Source organism: Puma concolor, chromosome C1 (genome assembly GCF_028749965.1).
Source record: "Puma concolor isolate L17-30 chromosome C1, mPumCon1.1.hap2, whole genome shotgun sequence".
Lineage (NCBI taxonomy): Eukaryota > Metazoa > Chordata > Mammalia > Carnivora > Felidae > Puma > Puma concolor.
The window spans coordinates 184,730,821-184,753,945 of record NC_141674.1 but is presented as its reverse complement, the minus strand read 5'-3'; the positions used below and the strand labels follow the sequence as shown (position 1 = coordinate 184,753,945).

The following is a 23,125-nucleotide window of genomic DNA, read 5'->3' as shown; positions in this document are numbered from 1 at the left end:
CAATTCAGAAACAATTCAGGAACTCAGAGTGTTATAGTAGGATACAATATTCAGAGGGTTATTACAATATGATATAATCTATGTAAAAGCATACTTATAAAACACTATAGATTTTTAAAAATTACTGTGTAATGTTTTAAATATGCAAAAAAGAATATTGTACTGACCACTCAGCTTAATTCTCTTAGTTTTCCTTGGTACACATATTGGCCTGCGTGGGGGTAAAGGAAACTGGAGGCTTATGTCAGGCTCAGGGCAGTGATTTTTTTTTTTCCTTCAGTAAGTGGGGAGAGTCCAGCATTGAGAATGATTCTCCAGAGGACTTTACTCAAATCTTTAATAATTCATGTTTTAGGGATGCCTGGGTGGCTCAGTCGGTTGAATGTCCGACTTCAGCTCAGGTCATGATCTCACAGTCCGTGAGTTTGAGCCCCGCATTGGGCTCTGTGCTGACAGCCCAGAACCTGGAGCCTGCTTCCGATTCTGTGTCTCCCCCTCTCTCTGCCCCTCCGCTGTTCATGCTCTGTCTCTCTCTGTCTCAAAAATAAATAAAAACATTAAAAAAAAACCAATTCATGTTTTAAAGAGAATGCATTATTTGTATGAGGAAACCATGAAGTAAAATAGGTCTGATTTTCATTATGTTAGGCAGATTTTCATAGCTGCTGTATAAACTAGCTCAGTGAAGGAGACATTGAGGAATCTCTCTTTTAACCAGAAAGCTTCCTTCAATTAGCAACTGTTAATTTAGGACTGCCCTGGGCTTGGACCTAAATTGGCACATCATGCCAAAGACAGATGCCCCCAGTTTCTATTCCTTAGTCCCTGATTCTGCTCTGATAATAGTTAACAAGCAATTATGTAGTGCTTACCATGTGTCAGAAAGTGATCTCAGGTCTTTTGTGGTTTATCCTTCTAGAATGTTCAATATTTTTACAAAAGCAGGCTCATATAGGGGCGCCTGGGTGGTGCAGTCGGTTGAGCGTCCGACTTCAGCCAGGTCACGATCTCGCGGTCCGTGAGTTCCAGCCCCGCGTCGGGCTCTGGGCTGATGGCTTGGAGCCTGGAGCCTGTCTCCGATTCTGTGTCTCCCTCTCTCTCTGCCCCTCCCCCGTTCATGCTCTGTCTCTCTCTGTCCCAAAAATAAATAAACGTTGAAAAAAAAATTAAAAAAAAAAAAAGCAGGCTCATATAATATTTTGGTACTTACTTTTTCCACATAACAATGGTTTGTGAACATCCCTCCACATTAAGAATTCTTATAAAGCACCACAGCCACCGCGTATGGCTATATACTAATTTATTTAACCAACTCTTCTCTGTCTAACACCAAGATTGTTTCCCGTATATTACTTTTTTGGCTAACCTTTTTTTAACACATTCTTGAAGATTAGTCTTAACATTAGCCCATAGTTATTTCCTTTAGAAACATGTTATAGAGCATTCTAATACACTTACACAAAGACAGAAATAGGTTGTGGGTAAGAGAGAGAGGGAAAGGGAGAAGAGAGAAGGGGAGAGAAAGGGAGGAAAAAGGGGAGGCAGAACACAGAGGGAGACTGAAGGTAAGATTTGGACATGCCATGGCAAAAGCTGGTGAACACAGGTACCATGCACGTGCCCTCTGCCCCTCGTTGGTATCCTGGTGATCTGCCTGGTGAGGAGCTACTGGGGTGAGATGTTTAGATTCAAAATGTGGTGATAAAATTTGGGAAGACAGCAAAAGATTCCCTGAGATTCTCGAGCTCTCTCACCTCTGGGTAGTCATGAACTTCTGTGGTCCCACCTTTTCTGGGTGTGCTGACCTTGCTTCTGTTCTACAGCTGGGGATCTATCTGTGGGATCAGCTACAGTGATTGAGGAGGGAAGAAGAGAGCATGAGAACACATTGTTAACTTGAAAATGTCTTTTCAAATTGGACTGTGCCACTGAGGTTATCTACAAATCCAACAGCAGTTGTGGTTCCTAATCAATTATATGACTGGAGTGAGCCTTCGGAAAATCCTGGAAGAGACTGTGCCTGGGCCACTTTATATGAAAATGTCATTTTTTTTTTTATCCGTGAGAAGGGCCACTGACCAAGAAAAAATAGCATAAGAAAAAGCATCATAATCTTCCCCATTTTTTAAAGCTTACTTATTTATTTAAAAAGAGAGTGAGAGAGAGCACGAGCTGGGGAGGGGCAGAGAGAGAGAGAGAGAGAGAGAGAGAGAGAGAGAGAGAGAGAGAGTCCCAAGCAGGCTCTGCACAATCAGCATGGAGCCTGAGTTAGGGCGTAAACTCACAAACTGCGAGATCATGACCTGAGCCAAAATCAAGAGTCTGAACCACCCAAGTGTCCCAAACTTCCCTATTTTTATTAAGAAACATAAAACTCCAAATGCACTGCTTTCTTAGAAATGTTTAATAGTAAATATTTCAAACATACAGAAAATATGGAGAAAAATATAAGTAATACCCATGTACAGCAAGCTTTAAGATATCCTAATGTTTTCCATGTTTGTATCATATCTGTTTTCTAAAGAAAATATTGAAGATACACTTCCAGCCCATTTGGCATACTTCATCCTTTTTTCTCTACCATCCCTTCCTAGAAGCAACCACTGTCTAGAATTGCTATTTGTTTTCTTTAGCCATATCTGTTACTTTTGTTTCACACCTATGCATCCACAAACATCATGTAGAATTGTTTTTGTAAATTTAAAAACTTTATATAACTGACATTATGTAATAGGTATTATTTGTAACTTCATTTGTTCATTCACGTTATTCGTCTGAAGTGCATCTGTTTATATACATATATATATATATATATATATATATATATATATATATATCAAAAACTTCAGTCCGTTCATTTCCATGACAGTATGACATTCCATTGTACACATATACCACAATGTATTTATCCATTTTCCTTTTGACCAGCATTTAGGATTTCAATTTCTTGCTGTTACAAACATGCTGCAGTAAACATTTTTCCACATGTGCGAAAGTTTGTCCAGGGTATATGTTTGGGATGGGTCGCTGGGTAGGAGGGCACATGCAATGTCAGTTTTACTGGGTAGCAGCAAATTGCTTCCCAGAGGTGGTTGTACCAGTTCATACTCCCACCAGCTGTATGTAAATCTTTTTTTTTTAACATTTATTATTGAGAGACAGAGAGAGACAGAGCACGAGAAGGGGTGGGGCGGAGAGAGAGGGGGACACAGAATCTGAAGCAGGCTCCAGGCTCTGAGCCGTCAGCCCAGAGCCCGACACGGGGCTCGAACTCACAAACCGCGAGATCATGACCTGAGCCGAAGTCGGACGCTTAACCGACGGAGCCACCCAGGCACCCCAATATAAGTGTTAATATTACCCCCTACCCTTACTAACTCTTGGGATTGTCATACTTTAGAATTTTCACCAATTTGATGGGTGTGAAATGGTATGTTAATGTTGCTTTCATTTGCTTCTCCCGGATAAATTTTGAGAAGTATATTTTCATATGTATCTTGCCATTTGGGATTCTTCTTGCATTAGCTTTTTAAGCTTACACACAGGCAATGCAAAATTTGCTCTGTCAAAGACTATGAATAATGAAGTATGTATTTTTGTTTCATATTATTATAACCAGTGTTTGGAGCTAAAAGGAGAAATGTAGGGGAAAAGGAAATGAAATCAAGGGGGAATGTATATGTATAAATACTTGAAATATATGTGTGTATATATATATATATATATATATATATATATATATATATGAAAATGGAAAAAGATAGAGAAAGATGGAAAGATAGAGGGAGAGAGGAATGAATCTAAGGAAGGCAGAGAAAGATTGGAGAAAGTAGAAGGGAAATTTAATCAATGTTTAGTGGAAAGTTAGTTGTGAAGTGAGGCACACTGCCTAAGAGCTTGGGCTTTGAAGTCAGACTGCCTGGGTTCAAATCTACCATTTCCTAGCTGGGTACCTGGCGCTTATTACTTCTCATGGCCTTAGTTCCTTCATCTACAAAATTAGCATCTTAATAGCATCTCCCTATTAAATGGACTACACATTTGTTAGTATACCAAGCAAGAGCTCAGATTATATTAGCAGTTTCTAACAAGGCTGTTAGCAATTGCACAGCTGTAATAATAGAATTTTAGCTCTTCCAAACTAAAGGGAGCTTTTAAGCAAATGAGTAGACAAGTTGGGCTTTACCACTTAACGTTTAGAACTACACTGTCCAACACGGTAGTCACAAACCTGCGGTGGCTACTGAGCCCTTGAAGTGTGGCCAGTTCCAGTGCGGATGTGCTGTAAGGGTAAAATACACTCTGGATTTTGAGGCTTTTGCATGAGAAAAAGAATAAATTACCTGAATAATTTTTAAACTCCATTACATGATAATAGTTTGGGTATATTGAGTTAAATAAGATATATTACTAAAATTAATTTTGCTTCTTTTTTTTATCCCCCTTTTTTTTTTTTTTTTCAACGTTTTTATTTATTTTTGGGACAGAGAGAGACAGAGCATGAACGGGGGAGGGGCAGAGAGAGAGGGAGACACAGAATCGGAAACAGGCTCCAGGCTCTGAGCCATCAGCCCAGAGCCTGACGCGGGGCTCGAACTCACGGACCGCGAGATCGTGACCTGGCTGAAGCCGGACGCTTAACCGACTGCGCCACCCAGGCGCCCCTTATCCCCCTTTTTAATGTGGCTACCAGAAAATTTAAAATTGCATCCTTGGCTCCCATGACATTCCCACTGGACTGCACTGACTCTGAGGCTCCGAGTCTGAAGGGATGCGGTACCCACAGCAGGTACCACATCTGACACACATAGCGTTTCTTCCTACGAACGTACTAAAGGAGGGGGTGACTACAGTGGTTAATGGGACAGCGTGCAGACAGTTCAGTGACACCTCAGACTCAGACACAGGGTGTGATGCGACCAGGTGTTGTCCCTCTCAGACGACTGGTTTGACTTTGTGACATGAAGTCAAAACTGGACAGGGCAAGTGAACGGGATACCCTGATGCAGGCATCCCCACCAGGCATCCACCCCTATAGGACGTTCACTCCAGAGCGTTTAGCTCAGGACTTCTTGCTACAGGACAAGGAGATAACCTGCCGCTGTTGATTCTTAGCATGCCCAAACTGATTTTATTTCATCCTTATTGATGTAAGGGGCTTCAGCCTTTTCGGGTAAACTGCCTGGACAGAGTTAGTAGAATTAGGATTCAAGTAATTTTAAGCTTGATGAACTAAGCAACAATTTATCAGTGGCTTTCAACCTTGACAGCATATTAAAATAACCTTGGGTCTTGGGGAGCTTTTAAAAAATACCTGCACTTGGCTCTATCTCAAGCCAATGAAGTCAGAAGGAGGGGAGGGGAGGAGAGACCTCTCTCTCTCTTGTTTTAGGGATTATTATGTTCTTGCTCTCTGTAATTAATATTGTTGATGGTATTTGTTCTTCAGTTAAGGAGAAAAAATAGGGTAAGTTCTATGATTTGTTATTTCCTTTTAGCTGGTGGCTTAAACTAAATGGCTAGCTCACTTTTACCCATGAAAGTCTCCTGTCGCCTTCTTTTTTTTCTTTTCTTTTTAAAACAAGGTTTCTATTTTTCAGCTCTCAGCTGGCCTTGGCCTCACTGAGATTAGTCACTCCCTGATTCCACTTGACTCACTTTCTCGGCCCTGGTCCCAGAGGCACCCCCTCCACACTTCCCCTCCTCTGCCTTACTTTCTAGTTTCTTTGATTCACGTCTCCACTCTTCGTCCTCACAAGCTTCCTTCCTTGTTGTCCTGAGGCTAACATAGTCTCCTCAGGTTGCAGCTATAAAGATATCACACATATTTATCTTATCCTCCTCTTTTATAGCCCTTTAAAGAAATTTTCCATCTGGGCAAAACACTGATCAAAACCCTGGACCCAAAAAAGGGAAGCTCATATTGGGTGTTTCCACAGTTCAGTTGTAGACTCAGTGAACTTGCACTCATAGATATGGTGAGGGTATCGTGGAAGGAGGGCATGCTCTACTCTCTGGAAATCCATTCACATAGAGCTTCTGTTCCGTGATGGCGATGTGGCTCCCAGAAAGTTGAGCATGGGTGGCACATCCCTGAGTGTGCGCTTGTTCTGGCCTATGTGTGAGCCTGTCTGCCCACCCCATAGTGGCGGGGGAGGGAAGGCCGTGATCAACCTGTATAGACTTCATGTTGTGTCTGTCCAAATGCTTTGGAAGCTGGCTTCTTCCTGCCGAGATACCTGGCTAGTCTCAGACAAATAATTGGGATTCCTGGATAGAACAGATTTCTGCTAATCCCCTCAGCCCAGATCAAGTCTCATGAGAACTCAACCTTACAAGACTTGTTTGAAATCCCACTGGCCTCTAGTATACTTTTATTGGAAGGCTGCTCATCCTAAGCAGTTTGCCAAGAAGGGTATGCCAAGAAGGGTATTGTGTGTCCTGCGTGGTAAGTATACTTGAAGACTAAAACTAACATATGTGATTATATATTGTATATTGTCTATAAAACATTTTATATTTATACATCGTATATACATATATGTTTATATACATACACACATACCTGCGAAGTTCTTCATTCTTCAGAATCGACATTTCCCTGCTCCTGGAGAATCTCCACCTTCTTACATCTGTGTTTCCTATGCAATGAGGCACTGCACTTCTCACACAGTCTTTATGCAATTCTGGTGACATTTTCAGCTGCTGGTCTCACTTTTCCTACTATCCTAGGTCTCTCCTCCTGGCTGGTGGCTAGCAAATGCATGACCGGTACAAAGAGAAAACAAAACAAAATATGGTGGTTGTATCAGGCAAATGAGAGCACAAGATATCACATTTGATTTAACATCAATAGAATTTCCCTGACTGCATTATGCCTCTAACTTGTGCTTTTGGTTCCAGGAGCTCGTGTAAATGCCAAGGACAACATGTGGCTGACCCCACTGCACCGGGCTGTTGCCTCCAGAAGTGAAGTGAGTGATTATCTTATATAATCTAGCACCTCCAGGCCACAGAAAGAGAAAAATGCTTTCTGCTGAATTCGGTATTGTTGCTTGTGAACAAAAGGCTTTTCCTTCTAATACAAGAGGGTTACCAAAAAACAGTTTGTTCTTTTGAGCACCTCCTTCATGCCAGGCATGGTGCTGGGGGTGGTGACTGGAGTAGTCCCAGGTAGACAGTGGGATACTTGACTTCAGTGAGTTCTCAGTCTGAAGGGGGTGCTAAACATGTAAGCAGATCAGTACAATATCATAACTTAATTGGAGGAGGAAGAAGATAACTGCCTGAGTAGAGAAGTCTTCCAAGAAGAGAGGTCGGTTGAGCTGGTGCTTAGAGGATGAGTAGGGACTTACCAGGCCAGAAGGAGGGGGGAGGCTGGAGGCAGGACAGTAGACGTGCTAGAGGACAAGGGCCATGGACATGAATGAATGGCAGGTTCAGATGGCTATAGATGGAACAAGGGATGTGGTGGAAGATAAGTCTGATGGCAGAGGCTGGGGGTCCTCTGAGCAGTAGGGTACAGTCACGGCAAGATAAGAATGAACCTGACAGGACTTGGGACCTTGTGAGGGTGAGGTAGAAGAGAGGTCACTGGGTGAATGGTGATGCCATCGATTGAGAAGGCAGAGGCAGAGGAGCAGGGAAGGGAAGTTAATCAGTTCTGTATGAACATGTCACATTTGGCAAACATATTACCAGAATGTAAGCTCTATAAGGACACAGACCTGTTTGTTGTTGTTGTTGTTGTTGTTGTTGTTGTTGTTGTTGTTTTGTTCCTTGATGTGTCCCAAGCCTGGTGCTCAAGAAAGAATTTATTTTAAATTCCAAAAATGCAGGTGAAGATGGTTAATAGATGGTCATTTTTTATACACGTCTAGCACTGAGGAACTGAGAGGATGTTCATTGAAGCTATAGCAAATCTTAAAAAAAAGGGGGGGGGAGGGGCGCCTGGGTGGCTCAGTCAGTTAAGCTTCTGACTTCGGCTCAGGTCATGATCTCACAGTTCATGGGTTCGAGCCCCACGTTGAGCTCTGTGCTAACAGCTCAGAGCCTGCAGCCTGCTTTGGATTCTGTGTCTCCCTTTGTCTCTGTCCCTCCACTGCTCACTCTCTGTCTCTTTCTCAAAATAAATAAACATTTAAAAAAAATTTTAAAAAGAAACTACAGCAAATGGCTCAGCTGGTTCAGGGAAAGTATAACAGATGGGAAGAGAGAACCAGTGTGGGGGAGGGGTGGCCAGGAATGCTGGTGAATATGAACCTTGCAACCTCATCAGAGGGGATGCCCACCATCCAGGGATACAAGAGGCTGTCACCTAGGGGGCACTTGTCATTGGATGACTAGTTTTTGTAGCTGATTTTTTACCAAATGAGGCTTCTCTGCTGCTGGAGAAGGTGCTGTTCTCCAGGTACAGCTAGGAGCAAGTGGTGTTGCTGACGTGTTGATGGCTATCATCAGCGTCAGCTTTTCCTCTTTGGCAAACTATCTGGACATTTCACAATATGCTTCGTAGATGACAGTTAACTTAGTGCTCATAATCTTCCTTGCTGTGCTGTGTGATTTGAGTAGTTTTTATAAGATGCGGTCTGTTCTCTTTCCCAATAGCCCACATGGAATGAGGGAAACAAATGATCCTAAGTTGCCTGACTCAGATCCTGGGGAATCCAGAATCTCCTTATGGTCTCACATTTCATTTCTGTTTTACCTGGGAAAGCAGGTACAGTGGGCTGCCTGAGTTTGTATGACCAGTGTCATGTGTCATGAGACTAGCTCCTTCACAGAGTATTCCTTGGTCTTTGAAGACTGTTTGATCTTCAGTAAATTTCTTTTTTTAAGTATTCTTCAAAAACTATGAGTTTTATTCCTCTTTTAACATGAACCAGGTCTTTTTAGTTAAAAAAAAAAATTCACCAAGCACTTCCAACATGCCAGGAACTGTGCTTAGGAGGCTTGTAGTCTAGTGGCACAGAAAGATGTAAAACCAGATGATTTCAGTATTATGTGATCTTTCCCAAGTGATCTCTCCCTTTGTGAGCTCAGCTACTTGCTTTAAATCTTCAAAACACCCATTTGCCAGCAACCATCAGCTTGCCTTCCTTACATGTCTTTAGTGTATTTGATTGAGTTCAGTCAACCCAATGATGATTCACCCTTTATGTCTGAGACAGGCGTTTGTTGCTTCCCTGAGGAACCAGCTCCCTCTACAGGTTTGCTGAGGGAAAAATATCCCTTGCAGGTGTCTCTTGTTAGGAAGGAATTAAATGCAAGCCGACCCTGAGTTGTAGTCAGGGTCATATCTTCATATTAATATCTGTCACAACAAGTCAAAAAGATTCTTATGAAAATCGAAGTCTCTGTGACTGTCGTTGGAACAGACTGTGGACATCTGAACTCCAACACAGCACTTGGCTGTGGAAGTCCTAAATTCAGATTTTCTTCTTCCTCTGAATTTGATTTATTATGTGATTATTACATTCCATTATATCTCCCCTAAATAATAGCTGAGAAAAGAGAAGCAGGCTTGAGGAGAAAACAACAGAGAAGGTTTGGATTGTGTTTTGGAACTTGTCTGTTAGCATTTGCCAAAGGAGATGTGTGTGCTCAGCTTGAGAGTTGGCACATCTGTCTGTTGCTTAGATTGGCAAACACTGGTGTATGACTTACGTGATTGTGAATTAAAAACCGTTTCTGCATTGAAAGGCTTATGAACTCTCTTCTGTCCTCAAAGCCCTTTGCCTCTGAAATGTAGGCAATTGATGTCTCGGGGCTCAGGGTTCAGTCAGGGACCCAGAACCACCATGAGAGATACAGAATAAGATATTTATTGTAGTAATTAAGCCTCACACAATTGTGTGAGCTGCTGGAGAAGTTTGTGTAAGGCCATCACCTTGGTTTCTGTGTGGTTCTGAAGTCACTGCTGGTGGGCAGGGTCTGCAGTTGCAAAGAAAAGCTGGACGTGAAATGGGGGAGAACAAGAACAAACTAGAACCCCTGACTCTCACTGCCTCAACATTGCAGACTTGGGAGACTTGCAGAAGGTGCTGTGTGCTTCACCTTAGAGCTTGTGGGCACCTGACCCAAGAACAGGAGAACCCAAGGGAGATACTGTAAGTTCTGAAGAAGCACCAACCATGTCCTGTGCCAACACAGGGTCCAGCTGGTCAGTGACAGTGTGTGCAAGCTGCAGCGGCACCTGGCACCCAACACACCAATCAGGCTGTGGTTTCATCTATGCCTCCCAAAATCCAGGCAGATTTCCCTTGTGGCAAACAGGGCTGGGGAGGGGATTCTGGGAAATATAGTTCAGCTTGGCTATGTTGACACAACATAAAACTATCACTGAAGTTATTATTCTATTCTAATTAAAAAGACATTCTCAGGGCACCTGGGTGTCTCATTTGGTTAAGTGCCCGACTTCAGCTCAGGTCATGATCTTGTAGTCCATGAGTTCGAGCCCTGCGTCAGGCTCTGTGCTAACAACTCAGAGCCTGGAGCCTGCTCCAGATTCTGTGTCTCTCTCTTTCTCTGCCCCTCCCCCGCTCATGCCTCTGTCTCTCTGTCTCTCTCTCTCAAAAGTAAATAAATATTTTTAAAAAAATTTTTAAATGACATTCTGGATAGTAAGTTCCTTGAAATGAGTGTCATGCCTGTTGCTTGTCACTGTGTTTCCAGCATCTAACCTGCTCAGTAAACAACTGTTTTTTGAGTGATTCATTAAAGACTAGATTTCTAACTTAAGCTATGTTCATGTGATTCTCTGTACAACTGCTAACATAGAACTAGTGTGCACCACAGAGAATGCCGATGGTAATCATCCTTCATGCATGCAAGGTAAACTGACTCGAAGCTTGTTTATGGAAGTGTGGCACAGGAAGCTGTTTAAGCTACTGGAACCCGCGAGATCAGGGTGAGTTTCAAAATTGTATGCAGCACAGATATCAGTAGAAGTCAAAGATATCGATATCAGTCAAATTTTCTGAGCTTTCTTTCCATCCAGGCAAGTTTTATGTTCAGGTTTCTATGCCTGGAAAAATCATATTCATTGCTAAATGTATTTCCTGAGCCTGTAATAGCAATAGAAGTATCAGATTATAATATTGCTTAAACATCAACCCATGCCTGACAGAAAAGCTCCTACACACACAGGAAAGTAGATCAAGACGTGGTCATACCCTCCGAAGACTGTCCAGCATAGACTGGGATCTGGAGATAAACCTTCAAGACTTTCTTGCTACTGACCAGGCTGTGTTGTGTGCTTCCTTCTGATGCTTCCCCGCGTCCCCCTCCTTCCTCCCCACCTCCTCACACCTGGGATTCCCAGGGAGGAGACAGCCAAACCAATAATTGGAGCCATAGCACTGTCTTCTGCGCGACCCCCCAAAGGCTTCTTTCACCACCACCTCCCCTTTCTCTGACTACTCCCACTGCTGAGAAGAAATGAAGATATCTCTTGCCAAAGTGTTAGGGAAACATATTTTGAGATTCTAGATAACACAGATGAGCAACATTTGGGGCTTCCAGGAAGAGTTTTCTGAAGTGTGAATTATTTCTGATTGTTCCTCCTGTTTAACTTATTCTTTTTTTTTTTAATTTTTTTTAACATTTATTTATTTTTGAGACAGAGAGAGACAGAGCATGAACAGGGGAGGGTCAGAGAGAGAGGGAGACACAGAATCCAAAACAGGCTCCTGACTCTGAGCTGTCAGCACAGAGCCCGACGCGAGGCTCGAACTCACGGACCGTGAGATCACGACCTGAGCCGAAGTCGGCCGCTTAACCAACTGAGCCACCCAGGCGCCCCCCTGTTTAACTTATTCTTATTGCTTTTTTGTTTTTCTGTCTTAGAAAAGAGCAGCCATAGGGGACAGGAATTAAATGCATATGAACCTGGACAGTTTAATACCTTGTTTATTAGAAGCCACCCAGTGGAGGACACTGTTAAGTGTGCTACAGGGGCCTTGAAGGGTCACAGAGTGTGTCTTCCAGGACATGGTATTTAGGGCAGACACCCAGGCACCCAGCCTACTGTGGCCTGCGTCCAAATGCAGCCGGCTTTTCACACATGCCTTTTCTTCTAGAATGAACTGAAGGTAGCACCGAAGGAGAATGGCTGGACTTTTCACTTTCCTGTTCTAGCGGCTGTCTTTTGGTTAACAGCGTTAAAAATGATTGTGTCCTGTCTTTAGGCTGTAGAAGTGAGGATGTTGAGTCCAAATATATATTGTCACAGTGAACGTTTATTGAAACCTTAGTGTGTGCTAGGCAGAATGCTAGGCACTTTCTGTGCACGATCCCGTTTTAACCTCCGGGCCACTCTTTGAGACTGATAATGCTATTAATCCTAATTTAGGAAAGGTAATCTCAGTGAAGTTAGGTAACGAGCCTAACATGCCGCAGCCAGTAAGTGGAGGAGCATGTAACTCGTGAATCTGCTCTCTTAAGCACCATGATCTGCTGCTTCCCTCAGATCACCCGAGCCCCCTGATGGATACTGCTCGTACCCATAAAATGGGTCTGCTTTTGTATCTGTGCAGACAGAAGTCCTGACAAGTATAAAAATGTTTCCCAGAGCCAAGCAGGATAAGCATTTTATCATATAGCTCAAATTTTAATACTCAGGCTTTCCCCCTTTCTCTAAAAAGCATTGTCATTATTGTGAGCTAAATGCTAGTAGACAAGAGGATTGGAAGAATTATATGGGAGACGGGAATGTTATTGCTTTCCTTAAGTTATTCCATGATTATAAAAAGATGATCACATAGAGGATGTAGTACCAGGAATGAAAGAAAGTAAGCACTCTATGACCTATTACTTAGAATCTAGGTGAGTGATACTCAGATTTACTGTGCATTCATATTATCTGGGGTGCTTGTCACAAGTACCTGTTCTAGAACCTCATCTCCAGAGATTCTGATATAGCCTGTGGTCGCGCCCAGAAATCTGCATTTTAAAAAGAAGATTGTGACGCATGTGGTCTCCACACCACACTCTGAGAGCTGAGGTCTAACACCGGGAATACTTTAGTATCTGGCCTTCCCTGTGTCAAAAGGCAGCACTTCTTCAACAGTTGCCTTTGAGTTCCTCCATACCCCAGAGTCTCCAGGGAGCCCCCTTTGTACTACTAGTTCTTGGAATAATTGAACTCCAATAATAATTATAATAATGAAGGGCAAGTTTAATTTAATAAGGAGGGCTTTTGGAGAAATATTCAATTAATTGAACAAATTAGTTGGGCACCGATTTATGCAATTCTTTCAGAATATGAAATTGCTGTAATCAATAGAGGGTGAAAGCCCCAAATGATTTCAGTAATAGAGTAAATGCTGTCAGGACTGCGGGAAATGTCTTGTTAATACTGGCATATTTTTACTTAGAGAGTTTCTAATGATTATACCAATGCATTTATTCTACCCAAATATACTGAGTGTATACAGTATGCACAAGGCACCTGCCAGGCTTTGGGGAGAGTTTCTACAGAAAACTGGGTGAGACTCAGACCCCGGTCTAAACCAACTTACAGTTTATAACATTTGACATTGCTTATGCCTGCATGGACTCTCTATAGTCACAAACAATTACTTTTCCATGAGTAATTTATGACCACTTAAATGCAATGCACGTTTGGAAGTGAAAAAACAAACATTAAGGGTGACAGTTTTGAAGACACATGCTTCCTATTTCTTTTCATCTTTTCCATGTGCCGCTGTGTATGTTTCTACTTCTTATTACAGGGTTCGGGTGGCCTTTTGTAAAAAGAGAAAGTCGTAAAAAGTAGCAATAAAGTGACTGCAAATGCCGTCTCCAATTCCCTTCTGCGTGGCATCCCATGACAGTTGCTCACTATTATTTCCATGATTGATACAGAGCAGCCTACTGTGGAGTGTAATCCAACTAGGTCTACAGTCCTAACACTGAATGCTAACTGGGCTGATGCCCCCATTCAGGAGAAATGCCGGACTCCTCACATGTGCTTGTTCATTATAAAGAAACAGTCTTTGCGGGAGCCCTACTCACAGTGTGGGTTGTATACCCATCTAAGCCCATGAGCTTTTGTCTTAAGACAAATTGATAAGAGTAAGCATTCAGAAACTTTTAGAGCAATTTGATGGAGCAATTTTTTTAGAGCAATTTTTCATTTCACGCCTGCTAAATTTAATAATAAAAGAATCAAGTTCAAAATTTGTCTTTGTCTTTTTAAATTTTATTATCCTACTGAATACTTTTTATTGTATTTCACAAAAGCATTGACTCATGATTGATTTGAAATAATATTTTTTTAAAAACTGGTCCTTCACCACAGATAGTTTGAGAAACACTGTTTAGGTATTTTTTTTTAATGCTTATTTTTAAGAGACAGAGAGAGAGACAGAGCATGAGCGGGGGAGGGGCAGAGAGAGAGACACAGAATTGGAAGCAGGCTCCAGGTTCTGAGCTGTCAGCACAGAGCCCAACGCTAGGCTCAAACCCACAAATTGTGAGATCATGACCTGAGCTGAAGTTGGAGGCTTAACTGACTGAGCCGCCCAGGCGCCCCTAAGTATCTTTTCTTGATTCACAAAGTGTTCAGTGTCCCTTGCCCCACATTAGTTTTCTTCTTTTCTTAATGCTGATTTATTTTTTTTTTTGAGAGAGAGAGAGAGAGCACACACACGTGAGCAGGGGAGGGGCAGAGCGAGAGGGGGGACAGAGGATCCGAAGTGGGCTCTCTGCTGACAGCAGAGAGTTCAACCGTGGGGCTCAAACTCACAAACCATGAAATCATGATCTGAGTGAAGTTGGCCACTGAACTGACTGAACTACCCGGCTGCCCCTAGTTTTCTTTTATCTTGTAAATTTCTGTCAGGGCCAACTCCTAGATTTTAGCTAGTGGGTGATACTAGGAGAGAAAGGCTTCTTTTGATTACAAAAACTATTAACTTCCTAAACAGCCATAAAATTACTCCCTCTTAAAACCAAATTAAAGTGCTTCCAAGATTAAAATTTTTGAAAGAGAAATGCAATTTTAAAGAAGGAAATTACTGTCTTTCTAAATCAAAGCTTTGTTTTTTACTGAAGTATTATATTAAATTTCTATTAATGTTTAAGCAGGTTTGGCCAGCTAAAACAGAGTTAAAAATTTTAAATAACTAAGGAGAATTAACATTTAAAAGTACTTATGTCAGCATGTTTGGCTGAAACTGTCCGGTGAGTAAGCTCTGGCCTGGTAGAAAATACATAAGCCAGGCTCTTAATCAGCCAGGCTGACAGATCACTCCCCTTGACTCATTCACCCTGCCTATCACATGAAGCTGCCTATTCAAATGAAGAGGTCAGGCCAGATGACCCCTGAAGCCTTCTACTACTACTTCTTCTTCTTTTTTTTTTTTTTATATTTATTTTTGAGAGAGAGAGAGAGAGAGAGAGTGTGTGAGCAGGGGAGGGACTGAGAGAAAGAGAGAGACACAGATTCTGAAGCAGGCTCCAGGCTCTGAGCTGTCAGCACAGAGCCCCATGTGGGGCTTGAAATCACGAACTGTGAGATGAGGACCTGAGCCGAAGTCAGATGCTCAACCGACTGAGCCACCGAGGGGCTCCAGCCTTCTCTACTTCTAATATCCCATGTCTATGAAGTTAATTCCATAATAATTTTAGAATACTTGTATTTTCATTAAGAAAAAAATAGTTAATTTTGGCGGGCCTCTGGGTGGCTCAGTCAGTTAAGCACCTGACTCTTGATTTCAGCTTAGGCCACAATCTCATGGGTTGTAGGATCGAGCCCCGTGACAGGCTCTGCACTGACAGCATGGAGCCTGTTTGGGATTCTCTCTCTCCCTCTCTCTCTGCCCCTCCCCTGCTCACTCTCTCTCAAAATAAGTAAATAAACATTAAAAAAAGTGTTAATTTTTGGAAAGTAAGTAAGATACCCTCCTTTGTATACTAAGTATTTCTAGATAGAGTCCTTTCTTGTCAAGTAAGATGAAAACAATGCAATCCATTGCATAAGCAGATAGAGAAATAAAAATGAAGAATGGCAAAGCTAAAACATTTTATAAAAGTAGATAAATAAAAGTAATGGTTATTCTAGGCGTCCTTGAGCTATGGCAGTTGAGTGTTGGTATGAGAGACAAATGTGACGAAGTTGGCACTCACATGGTACTTGCTTAAAGTTCACGTGAAAGGAGACTTATTAGAAAGCCTACCTGCTTCTATTTTTTTTCCCATCCAGTCAATGAACTTGAACCTTTAACTTGTCTAATTTTGGGGGTGTAACTCCGATGCTGGTTGGGGCACCTTGCCTTCTAAATGGATATAACTGGCTGGAAACGATGTGCCATATCTTGTGCAAAGTCTAGCATTCTCCCAGTGATCCCAAAGAATTCCTGGAGATCTGAGTGTTTGGTTGCCTGGCTCCACCAACCTGCTCCTGATGTTTGTTTGGTTTATGTATCAGCTTTCTCTTCTTCATAGCCTGCTGACTCTGTTCCTGCCCAGACGTACACCTCTGCCCTGGGGTACAGGGCCCAAGTCCTCTCTCCTTTCTCTCTGTCCTCACCCCTTCCTTCCTACCAAGCTCCAAATGCTGCTTGTTGTATTATGCCCCAGAATGCAACTTGGTACATCCCCCTCCCAAATTCACTATAGACCCACCACTGCATAGCAAGGACTGAACACAGAGGCTTCTGCCCTCCTTATAAGACTGTTTGGACTCAAAACAGTATTTTTTCGTGTTGGTAAATAACAAAATTTTATTTTAACGAGATTTGATCATTTGCAATTTGTGGTAATTCAAACAAGGAGCAAGATGGACCAGGGCATCTGCAAACTTTTTCCAGCAAAAGCCAGATAGTAAATATGTTGAGTTTTGTTGGCTGCATACTCTATTACAATTCAAGCAAGCCATAGATAATATGTAAAGAAATGAATGACTCTGTGTTTTAAGAAAGCTTTATTTACAAAAACAGACCAAAATTTTTCTGTTTAAACTATTTTTAGAAGTATTGCCTATTTAACAATACAGATTTTCTTCCCGACAAGCTCTAATACTACTTATTTATATATAAACTATAACTGGTATGTAAATATATATTTTCTTGGCTTAACCTGTTACTTTGAATGAAATGTAAATCATTCTTAATCATTTAAAAGTAGGGCCTCTCCTAGGTAACATCTTATTCACCTAGTCTGAGTTACTCTGAAAGTAATCATATTTTGTTATCTTAAAAAAAAGGTTTTTGGGGCACCAAGGTGGCTCAGTTGGTTTAACGTCCGACTCTTGATTTCAGCTAAGGTCATGATCACAAGGTCATGGAGTTGAGCCCTGTGTTGACCTCTGCACCAAGCGTGGAGTCTTCTTGGGATTCTCTCTCTCTTGCTCCACCCCACCCCTCTCTCTCAAAATAAAATAAATAAATAAATATATTAATTAATTAATTAAAATAAAATTTTTTCATGAATTCATTGGTTTATGTCTGAACAGTATAAATTTGTGAAATGTTCATGTATAGTTTCTATTTTGTTAGTCTATTCTGAATTTAAATAATATTTAGTGCAAAGCAATAATCTGTATAAATACAGTAAAATAACACACAAGACAAAGGAATTAAACATATAGTGTATATTCTTATTTGCTGTGAATATGTACAATACCACTTTTATATTATTGCTTTATGATGGTTATCTCCAACCTTTTTGGCTGTATCTCTGCAAAACTTTTTCAGCATGCATCTTCAAGATATGCATCTTATTTACTTATAAATTATATATAGGAATGACTATTATTAGCTAATATTTCAAGTATATCACAATATACTTAGGGTGAGGCTTTTCATTTATCATAGTCTTACATAACCATGTAGCTAATAGACTTCTGATGATTTTCTTCTGTTTTGGCCAAGCTCTTGTCAGATCTGATTAAATTTGTCATTATTTTTACCCTGTAATGTGGATGATAGAAACCTTTTACTCAGAGTAGAACTGTCAGCTCTGTGACTGCACATTATTTACACTTGCATTTGTATTATCATCTTTAATCTGCAGGTTCCTTGCATACATCTTTTTAGTTTAAGGGTACATATTACAATCTGTAGATTGATTTGGCAGGCCCATCACTGTGCATTTCAGTGCATTCGGAGCAAATGAATGGAGAGGGCAAGGCTCACCCCCTCTGTGCCTGGAGGCCCCACTGTTCCTGGAGGGCATCTCATTTCCTGCGAGGCAAGATCTTCTGTGGAGCTGAGGGCACAATGCCAACCCAGAAGTTAAATACCGGCTAAAATGCTTTCCTTTTTAAAGAAAACAAACATGAATGGAGGTTCCAATATTTTCTTTCCACATCACAATAGATTGTATGTGCATCTGCATAAATCTCACAACTTCTGAGACCAAAGTTGATAAAAAATACCATCTTTTTCTTATGTAAATCTTAATCCTTATATTGTAGCTTAGCTCTTTCTTTGTTTATTTTTTTTCACCCAGCTAGCTTTTAAAACAGAGTCTGGAGGCATCTGGGTGGCTCACTTGGTTGAGCATTTGACTCTTGATTTCAGCTCAGGTCATAATCTCAGGTTGGTGGGATCAAGCCCCATGTGGAGCTCTGCGCTGACAGTGTGGAGCCTGCTTGGGAAATCTTTCTCTCTCTCCCTCTCTCTCTCTGTCTCCTTCTGCACCCTCCCCTTGCACATGCAGTCTGTCTGTCTCGTTCTCTTTCTAAAAAAAAAAAGAATGTGACTAATGTTTCTTTGAATCTTCTGCAGTGTTTCACATATCATGGTTGAGCATTAAGAATACACATATACAAGGGCCCCTGGGTGGCTCAGTCGGTTAAGTGGACGACTTCAGCTCAGGTCATGATCTCCTGGTTTGAGTTCAGGCCCCACATCAAGCTCTGCACTGACAGTGTGGGGCCTGCTTAGGATTCTTTCTCTTTCTCCCTCTCTCTCTCTGCTCCTCCCCCCACTTTCTCTCTCTCTCTCTCTTTAAAATAAGTAAACTTAAAAAAAAAGAGAGAGAGAAGAATGCACGTAGACATGTTTCACTCTAACATGAGCTCCAGGAATGTTTTGTGGACTTTATTGCCTTGCTGAGGAGGTGTGGCATATATCCTTTTTTTTTTTTTTCCTTTTTGGTAATTTTAACAAATTACTTGCTTGGGCCGTCTCAGTTTATTGTTTATAGCATCTAAATGGAGTCACACCGCATATTTAAACTGTATTCTCTAATTTGCAAAATTAAATGTTTTTGCTCTCATTCTACTGTCCAGGTTAGCCAATCATCTTAATGTGTTGCTGCTACTGATTCCTAGAACATTCTTCTTCATTATTTATGTCCCTGATAAAAATGTTAATTTCAAGAGTTCAAATAATTTACTCTCTGGGCACTTTTATGTACCTGCATAATAAAGTAGATCAGACAGTCCAGGCCTGTGAGGAATAAGGTGGACAGGGTAAGTTCTTGGTCTATGAAGGGTGGCAGGAGCGTGTTACCTTTCATTGTGTTTCATTGGTTTATTGATGCCACACTGACAAGATGTTCATAAAGGCATCCCACTCATTGGCTCTAGGGTTGTCTCTAGAAGTAAAGAGAAACAGTCAACAGTCATTCCCATCTTGAGAGAAGCTATATCATTTTCTTGCTGTAACAGAAGAGTGTCCTAAATCTTAGCTGTATAACAAAATCCCCAGATGGCTTTACAGAAATTCTGAGGCCAGTTAGAATCTCTGGTGTGGGACCAGCCATCTGTATTTTTAAGAGTTCCCCAGGTGATTCCATTGCACAGCCAAGTTTGAGGTTTCAAGAGGCTAATAAGCGGATTAAATCAATGGAAGGAAAATTAAAAGTGTAAGTCTCAATAAAGGTGAAGGAACTCAACAGTAGGAAAAAATTACCTCACCATAACATGGAAAAAAGTTGGGAAAGGATGGAACAATTTTGTAGCTTCAAGTTGAGGTAATAATAGACATCTTCCTTTGATTGCTATGGATCACACAGTGAAGGTTAAGATGTTGGCAGAGAAAACCAAAGATTTATGAATTGATCCAAGAGTGTCTGAAGGACTTTGAGGTCTTTGGCTTTGGATGATGGAGGCTTATGGACAAACCCTTCCAACTTTACATTATCTTTGGGGGCTTTTTGACCTATGGATATTTTTACCCTGGCATGCGTACCTACGCATGAGTGCTCACATTTAACCTAAGGCTGCTTATACCTCATTAAGAAACCTTACGTTTAGGGGTGCCTGGGTGGCTCAGTCGGTTGAGCGGCCGACTTCGGCTCAGGTCATGATCTCATGGTCCGTGAGTTCGAGCCCCGCGTCAGGCTCTGTGCTGACTGCTCAGAGCCTGGAGCCTGTTTCAGATTCTGTGTCTCCCTCTCTCTCTGACCCTCCCCTGTTCATGCTCTGTCTCTCTCTGTCTCAAAAATAAATAAACATTAAAAAATTTTTTTAAAAAGAAACCTTACGTTTAGAAGGTTTATTTGGGTTTGAAGATGTGCCAAGACTCCTGGTCTAGCAAATAAAGATAAAGTGGATCTGTTTTCATCTGTGCCAGTCTTTTGATCTTTATCATATATTACCTAGCTTTTCTCAGAAGAATATACATCATGAGCCAGCCTCTGAGGGCATGGAGCCTTCCCTTCCTGTAGTTCTGGGGTCTGGTAAAGCGTCTTCTATTCAATAAGTATTGACTGAGCATTTGTCAGTGACCCCTGCAAACTCCACTTTGGTTGCAGGAAGCAGTACAAGTATTGATTAAGCACTCGGCTGACGTCAACGCGAGGGACAAGAACTGGCAGACCCCCCTCCACGTGGCAGCTGCCAATAAGGCTGTCAAGTGTGCAGAAGTGATCATTCCCCTGTTGAGCAGCGTCAACGTCTCTGATCGAGGGGGGCGCACAGCCTTGCACCATGCTGCCCTGAATGGCCATGTGGAGGTGAGTGCCCTCATCACTGGGAGCAACAATTCTTACTACAGACTCCCTTAGCCCCAGGTGGGACCTAATCTTAGTGCTGAGGGTTTTAGTGTGATGCTTACATCTGTACACCAAACCTTAGGCAACCATAGCAATTTTTAAATTCACAGCCAGTGGGTTAAAAAAGTAGCCATCACCTCAGTCTTTTCCTCTGACACACATGCCTCACGGTTGTCTGTGACATCATCTTCATACTTTGTGTGAACTCCAGGTTTCTGACCCGCCTTGAGATTTGATGTTAATTTGACTCAGAGTATCTGCATGTTGGTTTTCTTCCAGATGGTCAACTTACTCTTGGCCAAAGGAGCAAACATCAACGCATTTGACAAAAAGGACCGGCGTGCTCTGCACTGGGCAGCATATATGGGTAAGGATTCCATGAATGGAAGGCAAAGTGCAGATACCTGTACCTAAAGAAGCCACAGCCCTGCCATTAACCATGTAGGCCTTCTCTCGGGCAGGCCTGACTTCTTTCCAAGGTTGGAATTCACCCGAGTTAAGATTTGGTCCCTTTTACTGGCATGCATAGAGCACTCTAGTTACACAGTTGCTTTCTCAGAGATTCGTTTACCCCACAGAGAGGAAGAGGGATGAATCATGGCCCAGACCTCATTGAATGGGTTTCAGTCGGGACTGGAGAGTGGCGTGAATTGAGCTTCTTTTGAGCTTGTCATGGCAGCAAAATGAAGTGTTCAAAAAGAAAGAGGGCTGGCTAGCAAAGCAAGGACATAAATTCCATTTGTCCTTTTATTTATAAATATTTTTGAAATAAACAAAAAGGAAGGAAGGGCAGCCCCCTGGCTGTTACGGAGGTTGAAGTGACGAGAGTAACCATGGAGTATCCTGCTTCTGTACCACCGCGAGGCTGGGGCTTGCCACTCCCGCTTCTGCCAGCTCGCTGGGGAGAGATGAAGGGAGCCGTGACATTTCCGTGTTTTTCCTTTTCACTTCTGTTGGCACGAATACCACTCACAAATGACAGACCTCATGGAATTTAGTCTCAGTGTAGACTTGTGGGAAATGAAGAGCTAAGATCCTTCCTTTGTGTTTCTAACTGGAGAACGTCCTGCAATTTGAAAAGCTGATAGGATTCTGTCAGCCCCAAGTTATAAACAACCCGAGTGCCCATCCACAGGAGATTGTGTTGGTGAATTATAAAGATAAGCACAATGGGACACTATCCTGTAACTATAGTGATGATGTCATTAGTATTTATTAACATACAAAGATTCTGTGATATGTTAAGTAAAAACAGATCAATACACAGTATGGATATTATGATCCTCATTTTTGTAAAAAAAAAAAATCCATGCAATCTAAACTATCCATTTGGCTGTCTATTCAGTATACACTGAAATGTCTGTTCAGTATTACACACTGAAATGTTGGCTGATCATCTCAAGGGATTGGCGATTATGGATGATTTTGGTTTCCTTTTAATACCGTTTTGCCTTTTCCGAAATCTTTTTAGTAGGCATACAGGCCTTTTATTATCATAAAAATAATAACATTAATTGTGGGGAGAAAAAAGAGTGGATTGGGTAGGGATGAAATAAATTATGTGGCTGTAGATGAGTCTGCATGGACATTTGTGCTTAAAACATCAGAATCTTAAGATCTTGCAAGCATTATCATTTTTTTTTAAAGACAGCAGGGACTTTTGTGCCGATTGAAGCAGATTGGATGTCTGCATGGTACCTGCAGGACTGGAGTCAAGAGGACATTTGCCAGACTGGTGTTTGTGTAGAGCACACACTAGACTAGTGTGAGATGGGACTCAAAGAACCTGGGGTTTCAAGTTTGTTCTTTGCTAACATATAGTTAAAACATTCGTGTAGAATTGCTTTCAGCATTTGTATGGAATTGCTTTTTGTGTGTCATCAGGATACAAATAGGAAAAAAATATATAGATGACTGTCTTTAGGAATAAAGGACAAAACCAGGACAAAAGATAACACCACTTAAGCTTAAGATAGCACCACTAGTAATTGAAAGTAATTTTTCCATATACAAGTCTTGGGGGAAAAGAGTCAAATTTTAATACAACAAGCCATGGCCAAATGCTCTCTCTGTGTCTCATACACACACACACACACACACACACACACACACACACACACACTTCTCACCCCGCCCCCCCAATACACCCCTCCCTCTATCTCTCTCTTTCTCACAC

The 23,125-nt window shown here is 41.7% G+C and overlaps 1 protein-coding gene across 10 annotated transcripts in view; it reads left to right on the top strand.

Annotated features, from left to right (window-relative positions):
* The window catches only part of ANKRD44 (ankyrin repeat domain 44), a 329,152-nt gene that overhangs the window by 167,311 nt on the left and 138,716 nt on the right, over positions 1–23,125 (top strand). For all 10 annotated transcript variants that reach the window (XM_086719206.1, XM_086719211.1, XM_086719205.1 and 7 more), the window contains exons 4-6: positions 6,904–6,974; positions 20,710–20,910; positions 21,229–21,316. In XM_086719206.1, coding sequence (XP_086575332.1) covers positions 6,904–6,974; positions 20,710–20,910; positions 21,229–21,316 — 360 coding nt within the window. The remainder of the gene's footprint in view (positions 1–6,903; positions 6,975–20,709; positions 20,911–21,228; positions 21,317–23,125) is intronic.